The 20,169-nt window shown below is 44.2% G+C and overlaps 1 protein-coding gene across 21 annotated transcripts in view; it reads right to left on the bottom strand.

The window, feature by feature from the left end:
* Positions 1 to 20,169, bottom strand: part of AFDN (afadin, adherens junction formation factor) — an 866,421-nt gene that overhangs the window by 333,319 nt on the left and 512,933 nt on the right. For all 21 annotated transcript variants that reach the window (XM_063917625.1, XM_063917611.1, XM_063917620.1 and 18 more), the window contains 2 exons: positions 14,381 to 14,475; positions 12,047 to 12,309 (listed from right to left, as the gene is read on the bottom strand). In XM_063917625.1, coding sequence (XP_063773695.1) covers positions 12,047 to 12,309; positions 14,381 to 14,475 — 358 coding nt within the window. The remainder of the gene's footprint in view (positions 1 to 12,046; positions 12,310 to 14,380; positions 14,476 to 20,169) is intronic.

The following is a 20,169-nucleotide window of genomic DNA, read 5'->3' as shown; positions in this document are numbered from 1 at the left end:
TTACATTTAAAAATACACAGTTTACAATTTCAGAAAATAAAAAGATAAAGTTTCAGAAATTTCAGAACTTACAAGACCTGATGTGGTTGCTTTACAGATATAGGAGGTATGGAGAGCCTACAGTGCATGGATGTCCACAAAGAGTGCGCACTGATTCACCTAGCCAGACAGATTTATATCAGCAAAAACTACACGACATACACCACCACCCATGGTGATTTTAACCCTTCCAAAATTAGAATTAATGGTTTGCCCTGTGGTATCTTAGGGGTTTCCCTGCCAGACCCCCAGGGGCCTTTAATTACTTGCTTCAGTCTGTTTGAAGTGTAATAACTGTGACCTACCAATATACAGTACTGTTCAGGTTTTATTGACTTAATTAGAAAGGACACACCAAATGCTGTTCTTAAACAACTGCTCTTGCCCTACTTCAAAGAAGTTCAACAACTCTTCTGGACAGCTAGGAGACAGTGCCAGATACACAGGCCCCCCTGCATGTTAGAGTACAGATGCATCCCCTTTAAAACAAAGCAAATGTCTCCCGACTCAGTCCATTACCTGGTGTTGATTACAGAATAGTAATTTGGGCATACACCTTTACAAACAAAATTTTCCCTATAGAATACACCTTGATATTACATGCAATTAGAATACCATTTTTAGTTTTTCCATAATGAAAGGAAATGGCCTTTAGCACTACACTGGCTAAAACTGATAATTATACGGTTAGAAATAACATATTTCATTCACTTAAATGAATACCACTGAAAGCAACCAAGCTATGAATTGAATATTGGATACATCTCCATATAGTGCTTCCCTTAATCAGGCTTTCACTCCTACAATCTATTTTGAGTGCAGTAGCTAAACTGATCTTCCTCCCAAAACGTTCTTCTACGGCTTGGCTCTGTTAAAATTTACATTTGTTGCCTATATCATACTGAATTCAATAAAAAATACTTACAGTTGTGCTCATAAGTTTACATACCCTAGCAGAATTTGTGATTTTCTGGCCATTTGTGAGAGAATATGAATGATAACTCACAAACTTTTATTTCACTCATGGTTAGTGGTTGGGTGATGCCATTTATTGTCAAACAACTGTGTTTACTCTTTTCAAATCATAATGACAACAGAAACTACCCAAATGACCCTGATCAAAAGTTTACATACCTCAGTTCTTAATACTGTGTATTGCCCCCTTTAACATCAATGATAGCTTGAAGTGTTTTGTGGTAGTTGTGGATGAGGCTCTTTATTTTCTCAGATGGTAAAGCTGCCCATTCTTCTTGGCAAAAAGCCTCCAGTTCCTGTAAATTCTTGGGCTGTCTTGCATGAACTGCACGTTTGAGATCTCCCCAGAGTGGCTCAATGATATTGAGGTCAGGAGACTGAGATGGCCACTCCAGAACCTTCACTTTATTCTGCTGTAGCCAATGACAGGTCGACTTGGCCTTGTGTTTTGGATCATTGTCATGTTGGAACGTCCAAGTACGTCCCATGCGCAGCTTCCGGGCTGATGAGTGCAAATTTTCATCCAGTATTTTCTGATAACATGCTGCATTCATCTTGCCATCAATTTTGACCAATTTTCCAGTGCCTTTGTAGCTCACACATCCCCAAAACATCAGCGATTCACCTCCGTGTTTCACAGAAGGAATGGTGTACCTTTCATCATAGGTTTTGTTGACTCCTCTCCAAATGTAACGTTTATGGTTGTGGCCAAAAAGTTAAATTTTGGTCTTATCACTCCAAATGACTTTGTTCCAGAAGTTTTGAGGCTTGTCTCTGTGCTGTTTGGAGTATTGTAAGCGGGATGCTTTGTGGCATTTGCATAGTAATGGCTTTCTTCTGGCGACTCGACCATGCAGCCCATTTTTCTTCAAATGCCTCCTTATTGTGCATCTTGAAACAACCACACCACTTTTTTTCAGAGAGTCATTTGTATGTATTTCAGCTGAAGTTATTTGTGGATTTTTCTTTGCATTCCCGAACAATTTTCCTGCCAGTTGTGGCTGAAATTTTTGCTGGTCTACCTGATCGTGATTTGGTTTCCACAGAATCGCTCATTTTCCACTTCTTAATTAGAATTTGAACACTGCTGATTGGCATTCTCATTTGCTTGGATATCTTTTTATATCCCGTTCCTGTTTTATACAGTTCAATTAGCTTTTCACGCAGATCCTTTGACAATTCTTTTGCTTTCCCCATGACTCAGAATCCAGACACGTCAGTGCAGCACTGGATGAAAGATGCAAGGGTCTTTCAGGAGTCCAGAAACTCACTGACCTTTTATACACACACACTGATTACAAGCAAACAGATCACAGGTGAGGATCATTCAAACCCGTTTGTGTCAACTTGTGTGCATGTTATCAGGCCAAAATCTCCAGGGTATGTAAACTTTTGATCTGGGTCATTTGGGTAGTTTCTGTTGTCATTATAATTTAAAAAGAGTAAACACAGTTGTTTGACAATAAATGGCATCACCCAACCACTAACCATGAGATAAAGAAAAGTTTGTGAGTTATTCATATTCCCTGACAAATGGCCAGAAAATCACAAATTCTGCTAGGGTATGTACATTTATGAGCACAACTGTATACTGTACTTACACATAAAGCGGTCAACCAAACACCAAAATACATCTCTCCGCTCATTTAAAAATATCTTATCTTCCAGTTCGATTCCTCCACTGAGCACAAGATCTACGGCTCTCATTCACACTTTACTTGCTCCCATTCACAGTTGCAGGACTGTCTTTGGGAATAACCTACGCAATAGAATGCCCTCCCTCGTACATGACTTTCTGTTAGCATCCAAGCCTTCAAGCATTCTCTAAAAATTTACCATTTCAGACAAGCTTATCAAATTCCAGAATCACAAGCATAACCCTATTACCTCCTCTCTACACAGTCCACACACAGACTACACATACTGTATTTTTGTCTGTTTAGACAAACACAGCTCACTGAACCGATTTCAACATTGCTGTGTGACCTTGTTGGTATTTGATAAAGTCACGTGATCGTGACGAAACGCGTCAGGACTCCGCCTTCTGCACACCTGGTCCAGGTGATTAATCCTTGTGCAATCCATACAGCTTCATCTCCACCAGAGCTGACCGGCTAACTGCTACAAGAGGCCGCTGCCCTCTACTTCATTATAGCAGCTCGTTACTACCGCCGGCCAGCAACAACGGGAACAGGAGATTGCCGCTTATTCCTCCATAGCGGCAGGCGCCTAGCCTTGGGCACCCGACCTTCCCTCTCCACCGTGCATAACATCGGGCAAAGCAGGACTGACTAGCCGGGGACGCTCGGCTAGTTCATACCAGCCCCTGTCGGAGAGGTATTAAACGCTTTAATTATCTATCCAGTGAATGATAGAATTTACCATCTGGAACTGCACTTACCAATCCTCCTGTTTCCTCTGCATTATATGATAGGAAGAATCTATTTGAAAAGCCATTTTATTATATAGTTGAATTTTTACATCACCTGGGACAGATATAGGTGTGCTGCTAATTTACATGTTTTAATTGTTCTTATTATGAGAATAAATATTTAATATATTACACGTTGTGCTCTTTATTCTTACATTGCTACTGACACAAAGCGCAGCCACTTTTTGTTCTTCAATAAACATTCTGGAGCTGCGGGCGGTGTTCAATGTGTTAACTCTCGCCCTGCCTCTGGTACAGAACAGGCCTGTTCACGTACGGTCAGACAATGCCACCACAGTGGCATACATCAATCATCAAGGCGGCACTCGAAGCCGCATGGCAATGTTGGAAGTGTCAAAAATCCTTCGATGGGCGGAACGCCATCTGCCAGCAATATCGGCAGTGTTCATTCCGAGTGTCCTGAGCTGGGAAGCGGACTTCCTCAGTCATCAGGACGTACACGCCGGAGACTGGAGTCTTCATCCAGAAGTCTTTCAATTCCTAGTGGACAAGTGGGGCCTACCAGATGTAGACCTGATGGCATCTCGACACAATTACATAGTTCCGGTCTTCGGATCAAGGACCCTCAAGCAGCGTTCGTGGACGCACTAGCCATTCCGTGGAACTTTTGGCTGCCTTACATGTTCCCTCCAGTGTCAGTTCTGCCCAGGGTACTGCGGAAGTTCAAGCAAGGAGGAAGACTACTTCTGCTAGTCGCTCCGGCGTGGCACAGACGGCATTGGTTCTCAGACTTGCAGGGTCTATCAACCGAGCGTCCTCTTCTACTTCCTAAACGACTAGACCTCCTCGTACAGGGCCCTTGTCTCTATCCAGACCTGGCCAGACTGGCTTTGACAACATGGCTCTTGAAGCATCACTCCTGAGGCGGTCATCCAAACTATGTTTAAAGCCCGCAAACCGGCATCTGCCCGGATCTATTACAGGGCCTGGAATTCTTACTTCACCTGGTGTGCTAATAAGAACTAGGATATGTACAGATTCAAAACAACCTGAATCATGGCATTCCTGCAACAAGGCCTGGACTTGGTCCTTCGTCTGGCCTCCCTCAAGGTTCACAAATCTGCCTTGTCGCTGTGGTTTAAGAGAAAAATTGCGTTTCTACCTGATGTTCATACATCAGGAAGACATAGGGAGGATTCAGCCTCCCTATGTCCCTCCGGTGGCTCCATGGGATCCGTCTGTTGTCCTGAATGCCCTGCAAGAGTCTCCATTTGAACCTCTTGAGTCAGTGGACCTTAAATGGCTCACAGCCAAGGTCCTGTTTCTGTTGTCTATTGCCTCTGCTAGAAGGGTGTTAGACCTAGACGCTTTGTTCTGTAGTCACCCTTTCTGATATTACATCATGACCGGGCAGTTCTTAGAACTCGCCCAGGTCATTTACCTAAGGTGGTGTCATCTTTTCACCTTAACCAAGAGATTGTGGTCCCGGCCTTTATTTCTTCTGATTAGTCCCCTAAAGAGTGGTATTTGGCTGTCATAAGGGCTCTCCATATATATGTGGAGAGGACTGCCTCTGTAAGGAGGTCAGATACCCTTTTTGTAGAGTTTGGTTTCCACAAATGTGGCTGGCCTGCGAATAAGCAAACCTTGGCCAGATGGATTAGAATGGTGCTTGCACAAGCTTATGCGCAAGCTGGACTTCCAGCTCATGCTGCTATTAAAGCCCATTCTACTTGGTCTGTTGGACCTTCTTGGGTGGCTCACAGTGGCGCATCCGCAGAAAAATTGTGCAAGGCGGCTACGTGGTCCTCAGTAAACAAGTTCATTAGGTTCTATGCATTTGATACTTCCACCTCCCAGTATGCTTTCTTTGGACGTCGGGTTCTCATACCCGCTAAGGCGCGTCCCCTCCCTTGAGGAACTGCTTTAGGACATCCCCAATGTTTTCCTGTGTAACACAGTGTACCCCGCTGCAGAAAATTAGAGTTATGGTAGACTTACCATGGTTAACTCCCTTTCTGCGAGGTACACTGGGTTCCACAGGGCGCCCACCCTGACGCACCTAACTTCTATGGGTTTGTATGGCATTAGCCGCTGTTCTCGTCTCCTGTTGTGAGAATGTGGTTCTATGTGACTAACATTTGCCTTCTCTCTTACCTGCTCCTACATTGGACTGGTTAACGAAACTGAGCTCACAGTGCCTAGAGGCGGGGTTACAGAGTAGGCCCCAATTAATTCTGGGACAGCCTAAAGCTTTAGCCTGTTGATGCCTCTGGATCAAGATCCACTCTACACCCCGATGTTTTCCTGTGGAACCCAGTGTACCTCACAGAAAGAGAGTTAACTATGGTAAGTCTATCATAACTCTTTTTTGGGATAACATATACCTAGGAATTATAAAACTATTAAAACTACTCACGTATCCGAAACTAAAAGATATTTTGCCTTATTTTTCAAAGTTTATGTAAATTTTGTCCATTGTTATTATCTTTTTCCTGCACATGATCAATAAATACAGTCATAAAAAAGAGTGACTTACACTTTTATTGAGAGCCACCCACAAAACTGGCTGCTACACACCATCTAATTTTTGTATATCATTATATATGAAAAAATAAGAATTTACTTACCGATAATTCTATTTCTCGTAGTCCGTAGTGGATGCTGGGAACTCCGTAAGGACCATGGGGAATAGCGGCTCCGCAGGAGACTGGGCACAAAAGTAAAAGCTTTATGACTAGCTGGTGTGCACTGGCTCCTCCCCCTATGACCCTCCTCCAAGCCTCAGTTAGGATACTGTGCCCGGACGAGCGTACATAATAAGGAAGGATCTTGAATCCCGGGTAAGACTCATACCAGCCACACCAATCACACCGTACAACTTGTGATCTGAACCCAGTTAACAGTATGATAAACGAAGGAGCCTCTGAAAAGATGGCTCACAACAATAAACAACCCGATTTTTGTAACAATAACTATATACAAGTATTGCAGACAATCCGCACTTGGGATGGGCGCCCAGCATCCACTACGGACTACGAGAAATAGAATTATCGGTAAGTAAATTCTTATTTTCTCTGACGTCCTAGTGGATGCTGGGAACTCCGTAAGGACCATGGGGATTATACCAAAGCTCCCAAACGGGCGGGAGAGTGCGGATGACTCTGCAGCACCGAATGAGAGAACTCCAGGTCCTCCTCAGCCAGGGTATTGAATTTGTAAAATTTAGCAAACGTGTTTGCCCCTGACCAAGTAGCTGCTCGGCAAAGTTGTAAAGCCGAGACCCCTCGGGCAGCCGCCCAAGATGAGCCCACCTTCCTTGTGGAATGGGCTTTTACAGATTTTGGCTGTGGCAGGCCTGCCACAGAATGTGCAAGCTGAATCGTACTACAAATCCAACGAGCAATCGTCTGCTTAGAAGCAGGAGCACCCAGCTTGTTGGGTGCATACAGGATAAACAGCGAGTCAGATTTTCTGACTCCAGCCGTCCTGGAAACATATATTTTCAGGGCCCTGACTACGTCCAGCAACTTTGAGTCCTCCAAGTCCCTAGTAGCCGCAGGCACCACAATAGGCTGGTTCATGTGAAACGCTGAAACCACCTTAGGGAGAAATTGAGGGCGAGTCCTCAGTTCTGCCCTGTCTGAATGAAAAATTAGGTAAGGGCTTTTTTATGATAAAGCCGCCAATTCTGAGACACGCCTGGCTGAAGCCAGGGCTAACAGCATGACCACTTTCCATGTGAGATATTTTAATTCCACAGTGGTGAGTGGTTCAAACCAATGTGACTTTAGGAAACTCAACACTACATTGAGATCCCAAGGTGCCACTGGAGGCACAAAAGGAGGCTGTATATGCAGTACCCCCCCTTTGACAAACGTCTGAACTTCAGGCACTGAAGCCAGTTCTTTTTGGAAGAATATTGACAGGGCCGAAATTTGAACCTTAATGGACCCTAATTTTAGGCCCATAGATAGTCCTGTTTGCAGGAAATGCAGGAAACGACCCAGTTGAAATTCCTCTGTAGGGGCCTTCTTGGCCTCACACCACGCAACATATTTTCGCCAAATGCGGTGATAATGTTTCGCGGTTACATCCTTCCTGGCCTTGATCAGGGTAGGGATGACTTCATCTGGAATGCCTTTTTCCTTCAGGATCCGGCGTTCAACCTCCATGCCGTCAAACGCAGCCGCGGTAAGTCTTGGAACAGACAAGGTCCCTGCTGGAGCAGGTCCTTTCTTAGAGGTAGAGGCCACGGGTCCTCCGTGAGCATCTCTTGAAGTTCCGGGTACCAAGTCCTCCTTGGCCAATCCGGAGCCACGAGTATAGTTCTTACTCCTCTCCTTCTTATGATTCTCAATACTTTGGGTATGAGAGGCAGAGGAGGGAACACATACACTGACTGGTACACCCACGGTGTTACCAGAGCGTCCACCGCTATCGCCTGAGGGTCCCTTGACCTGGCGCAATATCTGTCTAGTTTCTTGTTGAGACGAGACGCCATCATGTCCACCTTTGGTTTTTCCCAACGGTTTACAATCACGTGGAAGACTTCTGGGTGAAGTCCCCACTCCCCCGGGTGGAGGTCGTGTCTGCTGAGGAAGTCTGCTTCCCAGTTGTCCACTCCCGGAATGAACACCGCTGACAGTGCTGTCACATAATTTTCAGCCCAGCGAAGAATTCTTGCAGCTTCTGCCAGCAGCTTCTGCCATTGCCCTCCTGCTTCTTGTGCCGCCCTGTCTGTTTACGTGGGCGACTGCCGTGATGTTGTCCGATTGGATCAATACCGACTGACCCTGAAGCAGAGGCCTTGCTTGACTTAGGGCATTGTAAATTGCCCTTAGTTCCAGGATATTTATGTGAAGAGACGTTTCCATGCTTGACCACAAGCCCTGGAAATTTCTTCCCTGTGTGACTGCTCCCCAGCCTCTCAGGCTGGCATCCGTGGTCACCAGAATCCAGTCCTGAATGCCGAATCTGCGGCCCTCTAGAAGATGAGCACTCTGCAACCACCACAGGAGAGACACCCTTGTCCTTGGAGATAGGGTTATCCGCTGATGCATCTGAAGATGCGATCCGGACCATTTGTCCAGCAGATCCCACTGAAAAGTTCTTGCATGGAATCTTCCGAATGGAATCGCTTCGTAATAAGCCACCATTTTTCCCAGGACTCTTGTGCAATGATGCACTGACACTTGTCCTGGTTTCAGGAGGTTCCTGACTAGCTCGGATAACTCCCTGGCCTTCTCCTCCGGGAGAAACCCCTTTTTCTGGACTGTGTCCAGAATCATCCCTAGGAACAGTAGACGTGTTGTTGGAATCAGCTGCGATTTTGGAATATTTAGAATCCACCCGTGCTGACGTAGCACTACCTGAGATAGTGCTACTCCGACCTCTAACTGTTCCCTGGACCTTGCCCTTATCAGGAGATCGTCCAAGTAAGGGATAATTAAGACGCCTTTTCTTCGAAGAAGAATCATCATTTCGGCCATTACCTTGGTAAAGACCCGTGGTGCCGTGGACAATCCAAACGGCAGCGTCTGAAACTGATAATGACAGTTTTGTACCACAAACCTGAGGTACCCTTGGTGAGAAGGGTAGATTGGGACATGGAGATAAGCATCTTTGATGTCCAGAGACACCATATAGTCCCCTTCTTCCAGGTTCGCTATCACTGCTCTGAGTGACTCCATCTTGAATTTGAACCTTTTTATGTAAGTGTTCAATGATTTCAGATTTAAAATCTGTCTCACCGAGCCGTCCGGCTTCGGTACCACAAACAGCGTGGAGTAATACCCCTTTCCCTGTTGTAGGAGGGGTACCTTGATTATCACCTGCTGGGAATACAGCTTGTGAATAGCTTCCAATACTGCCTCCCTGTCGGAGGGAGACGTTGGTAGAGCAGACTTCAGGAACCGGCGAGGGGGAGACGTCTCGAATTCCAATTTGTATCCCTGTGATACTACCTGCAGGATCCAGGGGTCCACTTGCGAGTGAGCCCACTGCGCGTTGAAATTTTTGAGACGGGCCCCCACCGTGCCTGAGTCCGCTTGTAAAGCCCCAGCGTCATGCTGAAGACTTGGCAGAAGCGGGGGAGGGCTTCTGATCCTGGGAAGAGGCTGCCTGCTGCAGTCTTTTTCCCCTTCCTCTGCCCCGGGGCAGAAATGAGTGGCCTTTTGCCCGCTTGCCCTTATGGGGACGAAAGGACTGAGTTTGAAAAGACGGTGTCTTTTTCTGCTGAGAGGTGACCTGGGGTAAAAAGGTGGATTTCCCAGCCGTCGCCGTGGCCACCAGGTCCGATAGACCGACCCCAAATAACTCCTCCCCTTTATACGGCAAAACTTCCATATGCCGTTTGGAATCCGCATCACCTGACCACTGTCGTGTCCATAAACTTCTTCTGGCAGAAATGGACAGCGCACTTACTCTTGATGCCAGGGTGCAAATATCCCTCTGTGCATCTCGCATATATAGTAATGCATCCTTTAAATGCTCTATAGTCAATAATATACTGTCCCTATCCAGGGTATCAATATTTTCAGTCAGGGAATCCGACCAAGCCACTCCAGCGCTGCACATCCAGGCTGAGGCGATTGCTGGTCGTAGTATAACACCAGTATGTGTGTATATACCCTTTAGGATATTTTCCAGCTTTCTATCAGCTGGTTCCTTGAGGGCGGCCGTATCAGGAGACGGCAACGCCACTTGTTTTGATAAGCGTGTGAGCGCCTTATCTACCCTAGGGGGTGTTTCCCAACGCGCCCTAACCTCTGGCGGGAAAGGGTATAATGCCAATAATTTATTAGAAATCAGCAGTTTTTTATCGGGGGAAACCCACGCTTTGTCACACACCTCATTTAATTCATCTGATTCAGGAAAAACTATGGGTAGTTTTTTCACACCCCACATAATACCCCTTTTTGTGGTACTTGTAGTATCAGAAATGTTCAAAGCCTCCTTCATTGCCGTGATCATGTAACGTGTGGCCCTACTGGACATTACGTTTGTCTCGTCACCGTCGACGCTGGAGTCAGTATCCGTGTCTGGGTCTGTGTCGACCATCTGAGGTAACGGGCGCTTTAGAGCCCCTGACGGTGTTTGAGACGCCTGGACAGGCACTAACTGATTTGCCGGCTGTCTCATGTCGTCAACAGTTTTTTGCAAAGTGCTGACACTGTCACGTAATTCCTTCCATACGACCATCCAGTCAGGTGTCGACTCCCTAGGGGGTGACATCACTATTACAGGCAATTGCTCCGCCTCCACATCATTTTCCTCCTCATACATGTCGACACAATCGTACCGACACACAGCACACACACAGGGAATGCTCTGATAGAGGACAGGACCCCACGAGCCCTTTGGGGAGACAGAGAGAGAGTTTGCCAGCACACACCAGAGCGCTATATGTATACAGGGATAACCTTATATAAGTGTTTCTCCCTTCTATAGCTGCTGTATTTGTATTATCTGCCAATTAGTGCCCCCCCTCTCTTGTTTTACCCTGATTCTGTAGCAGGACTGCAGGGGAGAGTCAGGGAGCCGTCCTTCCAGCGGAGCTGTGAGGGAAAATGGCGCTTGTGTGCTGAGGAGATAGGCTCCGCCCCCTTTTCGGCGGCCTTTTCTCCCGCTTTTTTTAGGAAAACTGGCAGGGGTTAAATGCATCCATATAGCCCAGGAGCTATATGTGATGCATTTCTTTAGCCATATAAGGTTTAAAACGTGTTTTATTGCGTCTCAAGGCGCTCCCCCCCAGCGCCCTGCACCCTCAGTGACCGGAGTGTGAAGTGTGCTGAGAGCAATGGCGCACAGCTGCAGTGCTGTGCGCTACCTTCTTGAAGACAGGAACGTCTTCTGCCGCCGATTTTTCCGGACCTCTTCGCTCTTCTGGCTCTGTAAGGGGGCCGGCGGCGCGGCTCCGGGACCCATCCAAGCTGAGCCTGTGATCGTCCCTCTGGAGCTAATGTCCAGTAGCCAAGAAGCCCAATCCACTCTGCATGCAGGTGAGTTCGCTTCTTCTCCCCTTAGTCCCACGATGCAGTGAGCCTGTTGCCAGCAGGTCTCACTGAAAATAAAAAACCTATTTAAACTTTTACTCTAAGCAGCTCAGGAGAGCTACCTAGCATGCACCCTTCTCGGCCGGGCACAAAAATCTAACTGAGGCTTGGAGGAGGGTCATAGGGGGAGGAGCCAGTGCACACCAGCTAGTCATAAAGCTTTTACTTTTGTGCCCAGTCTCCTGCGGAGCCGCTATTCCCCATGGTCCTTACGGAGTTCCCAGCATCCACTAGGACGTCAGAGAAAGATCGTTTGCTGTGCAACATTAATGTTTTGTTTATCACAACATGTCCTTTTTTGGTGTTCCTGTAAAAAAAGCAACAAGTGTCGTGATGTATAGAAACCATACTTGTTTTTTAATGCATACCAATAAAAGATTTTTCTGATGTTTTAACTACATAAATTCTTTATTTCTTCTAAGCATGCCCCAACAAATAGAGTTTTCCTTTTCTTTCTTTGTTTCCTATCACCGCATAATACATTATTAATCTTAAATAATATTGGGGCACTTTCTACTTCTTTCTGTGCAGACATTTTAGAAACATTTGAACAACATGATTCCATAAAGTCCTACCAACATACCCTGACTTGTTCCTCTGTCCTCTAACCATCTGCCCAGCATCAGAAGGTCTTTTTCCCATGGAATGGTCATGATTAGGATCCACAAACTTAAATACATGCGATGATCCAAACTGCACCTTCACGCCACTGTGCAACATGGTTGTTTCAGAAATGCGTTCACCATCAATGTATGTATCAGCATCAACACTTCTTGGGGTAATTGTGACCACTCCATCCATATTTGTAAGGTCACAGTGATGTGGCTGTATGCCTGGTCCAAAAAGCTGCAAAAATTATAGCCATAATGGATACAAGCAGGACCAAGAAATATGAAAAGCAAAAGTCACTAAAGCCACAAACTCAAGAATCAAAACAATACACAGCTAAAATACAATGTAATATAGAGGGAATTCAATAAGCTGCGAAAATGCGGCAATTTACTTTGAACGTACTGTTTGTGGACATCACCAAAAAATCAGTGAAAAGTGACTTATAGTGGGTTTGAGAGCTCCCGCGATTCAACCTTATTGCAAATCCTTGAAAAATGAATACTTGCGATAATTCTTGCTGCCAAATTGAGAAAAAAGTTTAGGCAAAAATGAAGAAATATGCCTGTAACTCAAAAAAAGAAAAAGAAAAACTAAGATAGAAAAACAGTATAGAAGTCTATTAGTGGGCATAATATAAAGATTTGGGGTACTTAAATTGAGCCAAATTGCTGTTTTTTATATATATATATATATATATATATATATATATATATATATATATATATATATTTATTTTTTTAAGTGGAAAAATGAAAGAAAGCAAGTGTTTTTCAGCCAAATAAGTGCTCAAAATAAATTGGGGATACAGAAAATGTGTATAAGCATTTATGTGGGTAATTTTAATACACTATCAAAAAATAAATACTCCCAACTGTAAGCCTAAAAACACTTGTCCCACTCAAAGCACCCTAACATACCTTGTACCCAATTTCCATCACTTAGAATTTTTTGATACCAAAAATTATATCATTATTGGCCAATTAAAAATTATTAAAAACTTCTAAGTGCTTAATTAGTCATTCACAGGGATGTCTAGCCTCGATCCGCCATGCTGCGCAAGATGCCTGTCGTGGTTGAGCCACCATGTCCCATGCAACTCTGCCAACATCGGCTGTCTTTTTATTTCTGCAACGCAATGAGACTAGGACGCACAAGGAGACTGTGCTGATCACTTTGATATAGGACATTTGAATATTTTGCGTGTCTGAGTCTGAACACAGAGCAGAATAGACGATCTATTGGAAAAAAGCTATGGCTGCTACATTGTAGCACTTTGTATACATATTTAGAGACTAAATCGCACACAGATAACCAAGTGTCATATCAATGGGTTGGTATCTGTATCTCTGCGCTTGGGATGGCAGCAGTCAGAATACAGACAGCATCCCCAGCACATACAAAAAAAATGATGCTTACCCTAACCACCTAGCCCCCTAACCCACCCCCCCTCCCCCGTGCATCCTAACCCTAACTTCCCCAGGTGGTGCTTAAACCTAAACACCCTTTACACAGCCTAACCATCCCACCCCCACAGCATAACCCTCCCTGATGGTGGCTAACCCTAACTTGGTAGTGTAAATTGGGATACCTCCGGCGCTCACTTATGACCTTTTTTTAATGAATAAAACAATGTTAAAGAACTAAAGGATTTAATAGTATAGGCATATCAAAAGCATACACAAAAAATTATATTTGTGGTTATCTTACCAATACCAGTATACAAACTACTATTACAACATACACAAACAGACAAACATTTAACAGTAATCCTGTATGAATGGTAGGGGGAGACACTAAAGGAGCAAATTACCCCTTCAGGCCCAAGCATACTTACGTTCGGGATGCCGTCAGTATTCCGGCACTAGCATTGTGATCAATGTTGGGATCCTGTCGTCGGTATATATACAAGTATACAGTAAGCAATGTTTTCACCGGTGTCAGTATTCCAGCATCATTATTCTGACTGGTGGCATCCCAAATTCAAGTATTGTGACCGCATCCCATAACAATTTAATCAGCACAGTCTTCTTGTGCGTCCTAGTTGCATTACGGTGTGACTAAAACCCACTTTCGGCAAAACAGACGCCTGATGCTAGAAGATTCTATCTTGATCTGGCTGTTTGGTGCGACTACAGCAAAGATGTATAAGGACATATCTGTACATACAAATATATAAAATATATACTATAGCAGTAGCAAAACTGCCACAATGGTATATAATTTGCCCCAGTATTTTACCATGACAAAACTAAATTGTCTTCATTGTGTGCATTAGATCATCCATTAAGACCCATTCAGATCTCACCTGTATTGAATTCTCATCCAGTTTCTCCGTTCCGACATCTGTGATGCTCACCTGAAGACGATAGAGCTTTGGTTTATCCCTGGAGTCAGAGCCATCTCGATTTCAAAAAGATAGGAAGACAAGCATACAGTAAGCAATGTTTTGATATCTAATAGAACTTTGTATTCCAATAAATTCGGTATTAAACACAATATCGCTGTCACTGTGATGACACACACTAGCCAATATGAAATGGTCCTTTAAATATATTTTACACATAAATGTAATTTATTTTTTTATTAAAGAGAAAACATTTTGGCACTTCCTATAAAAAGACAAATAAAAAAAATAAAAAAAAGGAGAAAAGAAGTCACAACACAGGCATTTGAAGGTTATCTGGTTGTCCAAGTATGATAGTTTTATTTATTATTATTTTTAATAAATGCAAAGATTTAAATTATTTTCATTGAACTTTAAATAAATCCCTTATGTAGAGCATTTTATAGATATCTACAGTAGGTATAAAGGCTCTCTGCATTTAAAAAATATATATATTAATAACACTAAAATGCACATATTTTGTTTCACAGGAATGGCCAAAATATGTACATTAAAAAATGTAGATATTAAAAATAGGATTTTTGGTCACTTACCGTTGAATCTTTATCTCTTAAGCAAATTGGGGGACATTGGACCATGGGATTACAGGTTGGCTGGAGGAGCTGGCAATTAAACAGTAGCTTTAAAAAGTTAGCTCCTCCCCCTACAGACAGGAGTAGCAGTAACTGAGTGAAATTGTTAAAACAATAAAACAAACCAGTAGGGAAAAAGACGGTCAAGAACCAACACCTTGCATGAGCGTGAGGGAGGGAACGCAGTGTCCCCAAGCCTGCTTAAGAGAAAAGGATTCAACGGCAAGTGACCAAAAATCCTATTTTCTCTTGAAGCAAGGCGGCGGGACACTGGACCACAGGACATTCAACAGAGCCACCCCTAGAGGAGCGAATGCTCAGGCTGCCTAATCAGAGAACTGTATGGCAAAAGCGGAGGCAATAACCTGGAAAAAACAAACAAACAAAAAAACAGGCAAACGCATGGACAGAGGACCAGGTACAGATATGCCCTCTTACATCCTTTGCGGCAATCACTCTAAATAGACCTTCAAGTCACGCCATAACATGGCAGGACTCAGTAGCAATCATCTTTTTTGCCCCAAAAATGCATCTTAGACACAATGTAATGTAATAGGACATATAAGCAGTTTCTGCTGATTAAAGTGAAATGCAGCATGCCTACATTATCTGTGTAATTGCAGCTGTATATGCATCTAAAATGCCACATTTCAGTGTTTTCCAGGAAAACACTGAAGCATAGCATTTTGTATGCAAATACAGTTAGCAGTCACACAAAAAATATACTGTAGGCATGCTGCATATCATTTTAATCACAGAAGCTGCTCGTGTCTCCTATTACATTACATTGAGTCTAAGACGCATTTTCGCTGAAAATCGCAAAAAAAAAAAAAAAAAAGATGCTTGGCACTCGCACGCTATGTGTAACATGACTTAAAGCGAAGAGCAAAGATGTAAGAGTACACATCTGCAGCTGCACAACAGACTACACAAATATCCTGCATTAGTAAATGTAATAATGTTTATTCTTATGAGTTCTTATAGGCCCTACACACTAGGCGATAATCGTCAAAGATATGAACGATCTCGTTCATTAATGAACGTGATGCCGTTCATATCTTTGAGTGTGGAGGCACCAGCGATGAACGATGCACGTCTCCGCGCTCGTTCATCACTGGTGCCCCGTCGGCTGTGCATGCAGGCCAATATGGACGATCTCGTCCATATTTGCCTGCACTGCTATGGAGCCGTGTGACGGGGGGAGTAAAGAAACTTCACTCCCCCCGTCACTGCCCCCCCCGCCGCCGGGTCGCCCGTATCCGCCGTCGGCCAGCTCGGCAGCGGATCTTTAAATGTGTAGGGCCCATTACTCTTCTTAATATACCAATCTTCAAAAGAGCCGATAGTCCTATTATGATTCTTTCTGAGGTGCTACCTACTACTGCACCTATACCATAAATAACCAAACAAGGAAAAAGCACTTGCATAAGTGCACTTATAGGTTCTCCATATGATATCTATTGCATGTAATATATAAAGTTATACATTTTATTAAATAATTTAAAATCTAACTTTATTACTGAAAAGCTGTGAAATATTTAACATTTCAAGAGTGAATAAAGATAAGAAAAAATTCTAGACCTGTGTCTGCTGCTTACTGTTCCTATACTGTTCCTATTTTAATAATACAATAAATGCTTTCTTTCTGCCCGACGCTTCATATCTAAACAGTCTAGAGCAGGGGTTCTCAAACTCGGTCCTCAGGACCCCACACAGTGCATGTTTTGCAGGTAACCCAGTAGGTGCACAGGTGTATTAATTACTCACTGACACTTTTTAAAACGTCCACAGGTGGAGCTAATTATTTCACTTGTGATTTTGTGAGGAGACCTGCAAAACATGCACTGTGTGGGGTCCTGAGGACCGAGTTTGAGAACCTGTGGTCTAGAGCAGGGGTTCTCAAACTCGGTCCTCAGGACCCCACACAGTGCATGTTTTGCAGGTAACTCAGCAGGTGCACAGGTGTATTCATTATTCACTGACACATTTTAAAAGATCCACAGGTGGAGCTAATTATTTCACTGGTGATTTTGTGAGGAGACCTGCAAAACATGCACCGTGTGGGGTCCTGAGGACCGAGTTTGAGAACCCGTGGTCTAGAGCATAGGTTTTCAAACTTGGTCCTCAGGACCCCACACAGTGCATGTTTTGCAAGTAACCCAGCAGGTGCACAGGTGTATTAATTACTTAATAACACATTTGAAAAGATCCACAGGTGGAGTTAATTATGTTACTGGTGATTTTGTGAGACCTGCAAAACATACACTGGGCGGGATTCAATTCTTTTCACCCCTTTCCACACTTGTTCTGTTTCTGCCCTCAGGGACGTTGTATCATTATTTCAGCTCGCTACCCCCGGAGTATCGAGGCATCCAACCCTTTACACTGTAAACCTGATTACTATGGGTGCAATATGTGCGATAACGGAGATCATTTTAGAAAGGAAATTGTGCGTGATATATCATTTGAATCTCTCCCACTGTGTGGGTTCCTGAGGATCGAGTTTGAGAACCTATGGTCTAGAGTGCACACAGCAGTAATGTGGATCTCCCAAGCCACGAGTCAAGCACAAATCTAGGCCCTTAAACTTTAGGAAAAAGCTAGTCTCCGCAAGTCCACACTTGTAACTAAGTCCGTGAAGGAGGGAGACACTTTCACATGTGGGTTTACCAATAATATACATTGTGGTATAACAGACTTCCAACCCAAAATCAGGGTATAAGAACACATTATGTGATGATCCTGCACAGAAGTCCCAAGTCCACTCTTGTTATTACATGCAATAGATATCAGGTGGAGGACCTATGTAAGTTAACTTAAGTACTCCTGCACCCTTCAGTCTTTACTCTCCCCAGTCCCAGAGTACTTCCTAGTGATGAGGAAAACACAGATCTCTCCCAACTCACACAGGCAGTCTGTAGTGTGCGCAGTCCTTCTAATATAATGTGAGATGAGCCACAGCTCAAACCTATCAAAATGGTGGATGCCATTCTAGACAGCACAAGCAGCCTGCACCCTATGAAAGGGCAACAGTGTGTACTGGTCCTCGGACCCATGCGGCCTACAATGAGGCCAGAGTGCTGACGCAGCTGTACATGTTGAACTGAACACAGCTACTGCCACACTCACTGTGTGCTGCTATATGCAGCACACAGCACCTGGGAACAAATAAGAATATAAAAAAAATAAACTAACTATGATAAAGGCCTTCTAATAGCATGCCCTATCTCCACAGGCACTGAGAGAGGAATTAAATTGTGGGTTTTAGTTCGAGGAACTTTTTAAACCTACAGTTTAATTAAGTGCCAGCTCCTCCAGTCAACCTGCAATCCCATGGTCCATTGTCCACCAGCCTTGCTGCAAGAGAAAAATAAATTAAAAAGTTATATTCTTGTTGCTTTAGAAATGTTTTGTTAAAAGCTGGTAAATCTAAAAATTCTACAATTATTTGCCCCAGTTCTGGCACTAGTGTGTACTGAAGTCTCTGATCATAATTAGGGGTGTAGTATGGTATGCCGGCGGCCGGGATCCCGGCGACCAGAATACCGGCGCCGGGAGCCCGACCGCCGGCATACCGACAGCGTGGCGAGCGCAAATGAGCCCCTTGCGGGCACGGTGGTGCATTTTATTCTCTCTCCAGGGGGGTCGTGGAACCCCACGAGGGAGAAAGTGTCGGTATGCCGGCTGTCGGGATTCCGGCGCCGGTATACTGTGCGCCGGGATCCCGACAATCGGCATACTGAAGACCACCCATAATTAGGGGTCTAAATACTAAGTGGGCCATGTATCAACAAGTGATAAAACTCATTGTGGATGATAAAACTTGTTGCGTATGACAAATGGTACCCCTGCCAATCAGTTTCTAACTGTCATGTGTTCGAAATATGACAGTTGGGAGCTGACTGGCTGGAGCACCACTTATAATATTTAATGACTTATCATTCACAACATATTATATCACTCTTTGATAAATGGGCCCCTACTCCTTGGAGAGATATAAAGTAGACAAAGATAAGAAGTACCAACACATCAGCTCCCAACTGCCATGTTACAGGCTATGTTTGAAAAATGACAGTAGCTGGTTGTTTGGTGCTCTCCATCCACTTTTTCGCTATTCAGTACTTAAGACATAGGCCCAAATGTATTAAGCCTTAACAAGACATAAAGTGTACACAGATAAAGGGGGAGATGTACTAAGCCTTGAAAAGTGATACATTTCACGGTGATAAAGTACCAGCCAATCAGCTCCCATCTGCCATGTTACAGGCTGGGTTTTAAAAATGACAGTTAGGAGCTGGTTGGCTCTTAAGGGTCTATTCATGAAGCAGTGAAAAGAGTGGAGAAGTGAGCCTGTGGAGAAGTTGCCCATGGCAACCAATCAGCTGCTCCGTACAATTGTATAGTATGCAAATTATAAATGTTACCTCAATGCTGATTGGTTGCCATGGGCAACTTCTCCACTTTCTCACTTCTCCACACTTCTCACTGCTTCATGAATAGACCCCTTAATGACAGTTAGGAGATGACTGGCTGGTGAGGTATCACCTTGCACTTATCACTGCTTTATCACTTCTTTATCCCTTCTACAAGCTTAATGCATCTGCCCCATTGTATGCTATACCCTCTGGGCATTACTTGTAAAGAGGAAGGGACTTCTTTAAGGCCATTTGCGCAATAAACATTCCTTCAAGACAACAACTGCCTTCATCTTGCAATCAATAGGAATGCGACAAACGCAGTCCCGTTTTCCACATGTCCTGGTTTGAGCCCAGCGTCTCTAAAGCTCTGCCCTCTGCCAAGCTACCATGCAGGGCCTGGTCCAGGTCAGCAACCAGTGGGGGTCAACCAACGCCAGTCAGGTGTGTCAGAAGCATGTCGACGAATACACAGCAGCACATAGTTCATTGCGCCACCTATTAGGAGTCTGGTGGTTGCAGCGACATACCCTAATACCCTATTGGCCAGGTCCCGAGTGACCCAAACCCAATCTGTGATAGCTTGGTGTATCCAACGAGGGCAGATGTCTGGACACAAATATTTTTTTTATTACTCATTTAGGCTGCCAGTGCACCCAGTTATTTGGAAACCGGTTATAACATTGTAATGCCTTATTCAAGG

This window comes from Pseudophryne corroboree, chromosome 4, assembly GCF_028390025.1.
Source record: "Pseudophryne corroboree isolate aPseCor3 chromosome 4, aPseCor3.hap2, whole genome shotgun sequence".
Classification (NCBI taxonomy): domain Eukaryota; kingdom Metazoa; phylum Chordata; class Amphibia; order Anura; family Myobatrachidae; genus Pseudophryne; species Pseudophryne corroboree.
Note: the sequence above shows the minus strand (reverse complement) of the source record. Positions and strands in the feature narration are given on the sequence as shown.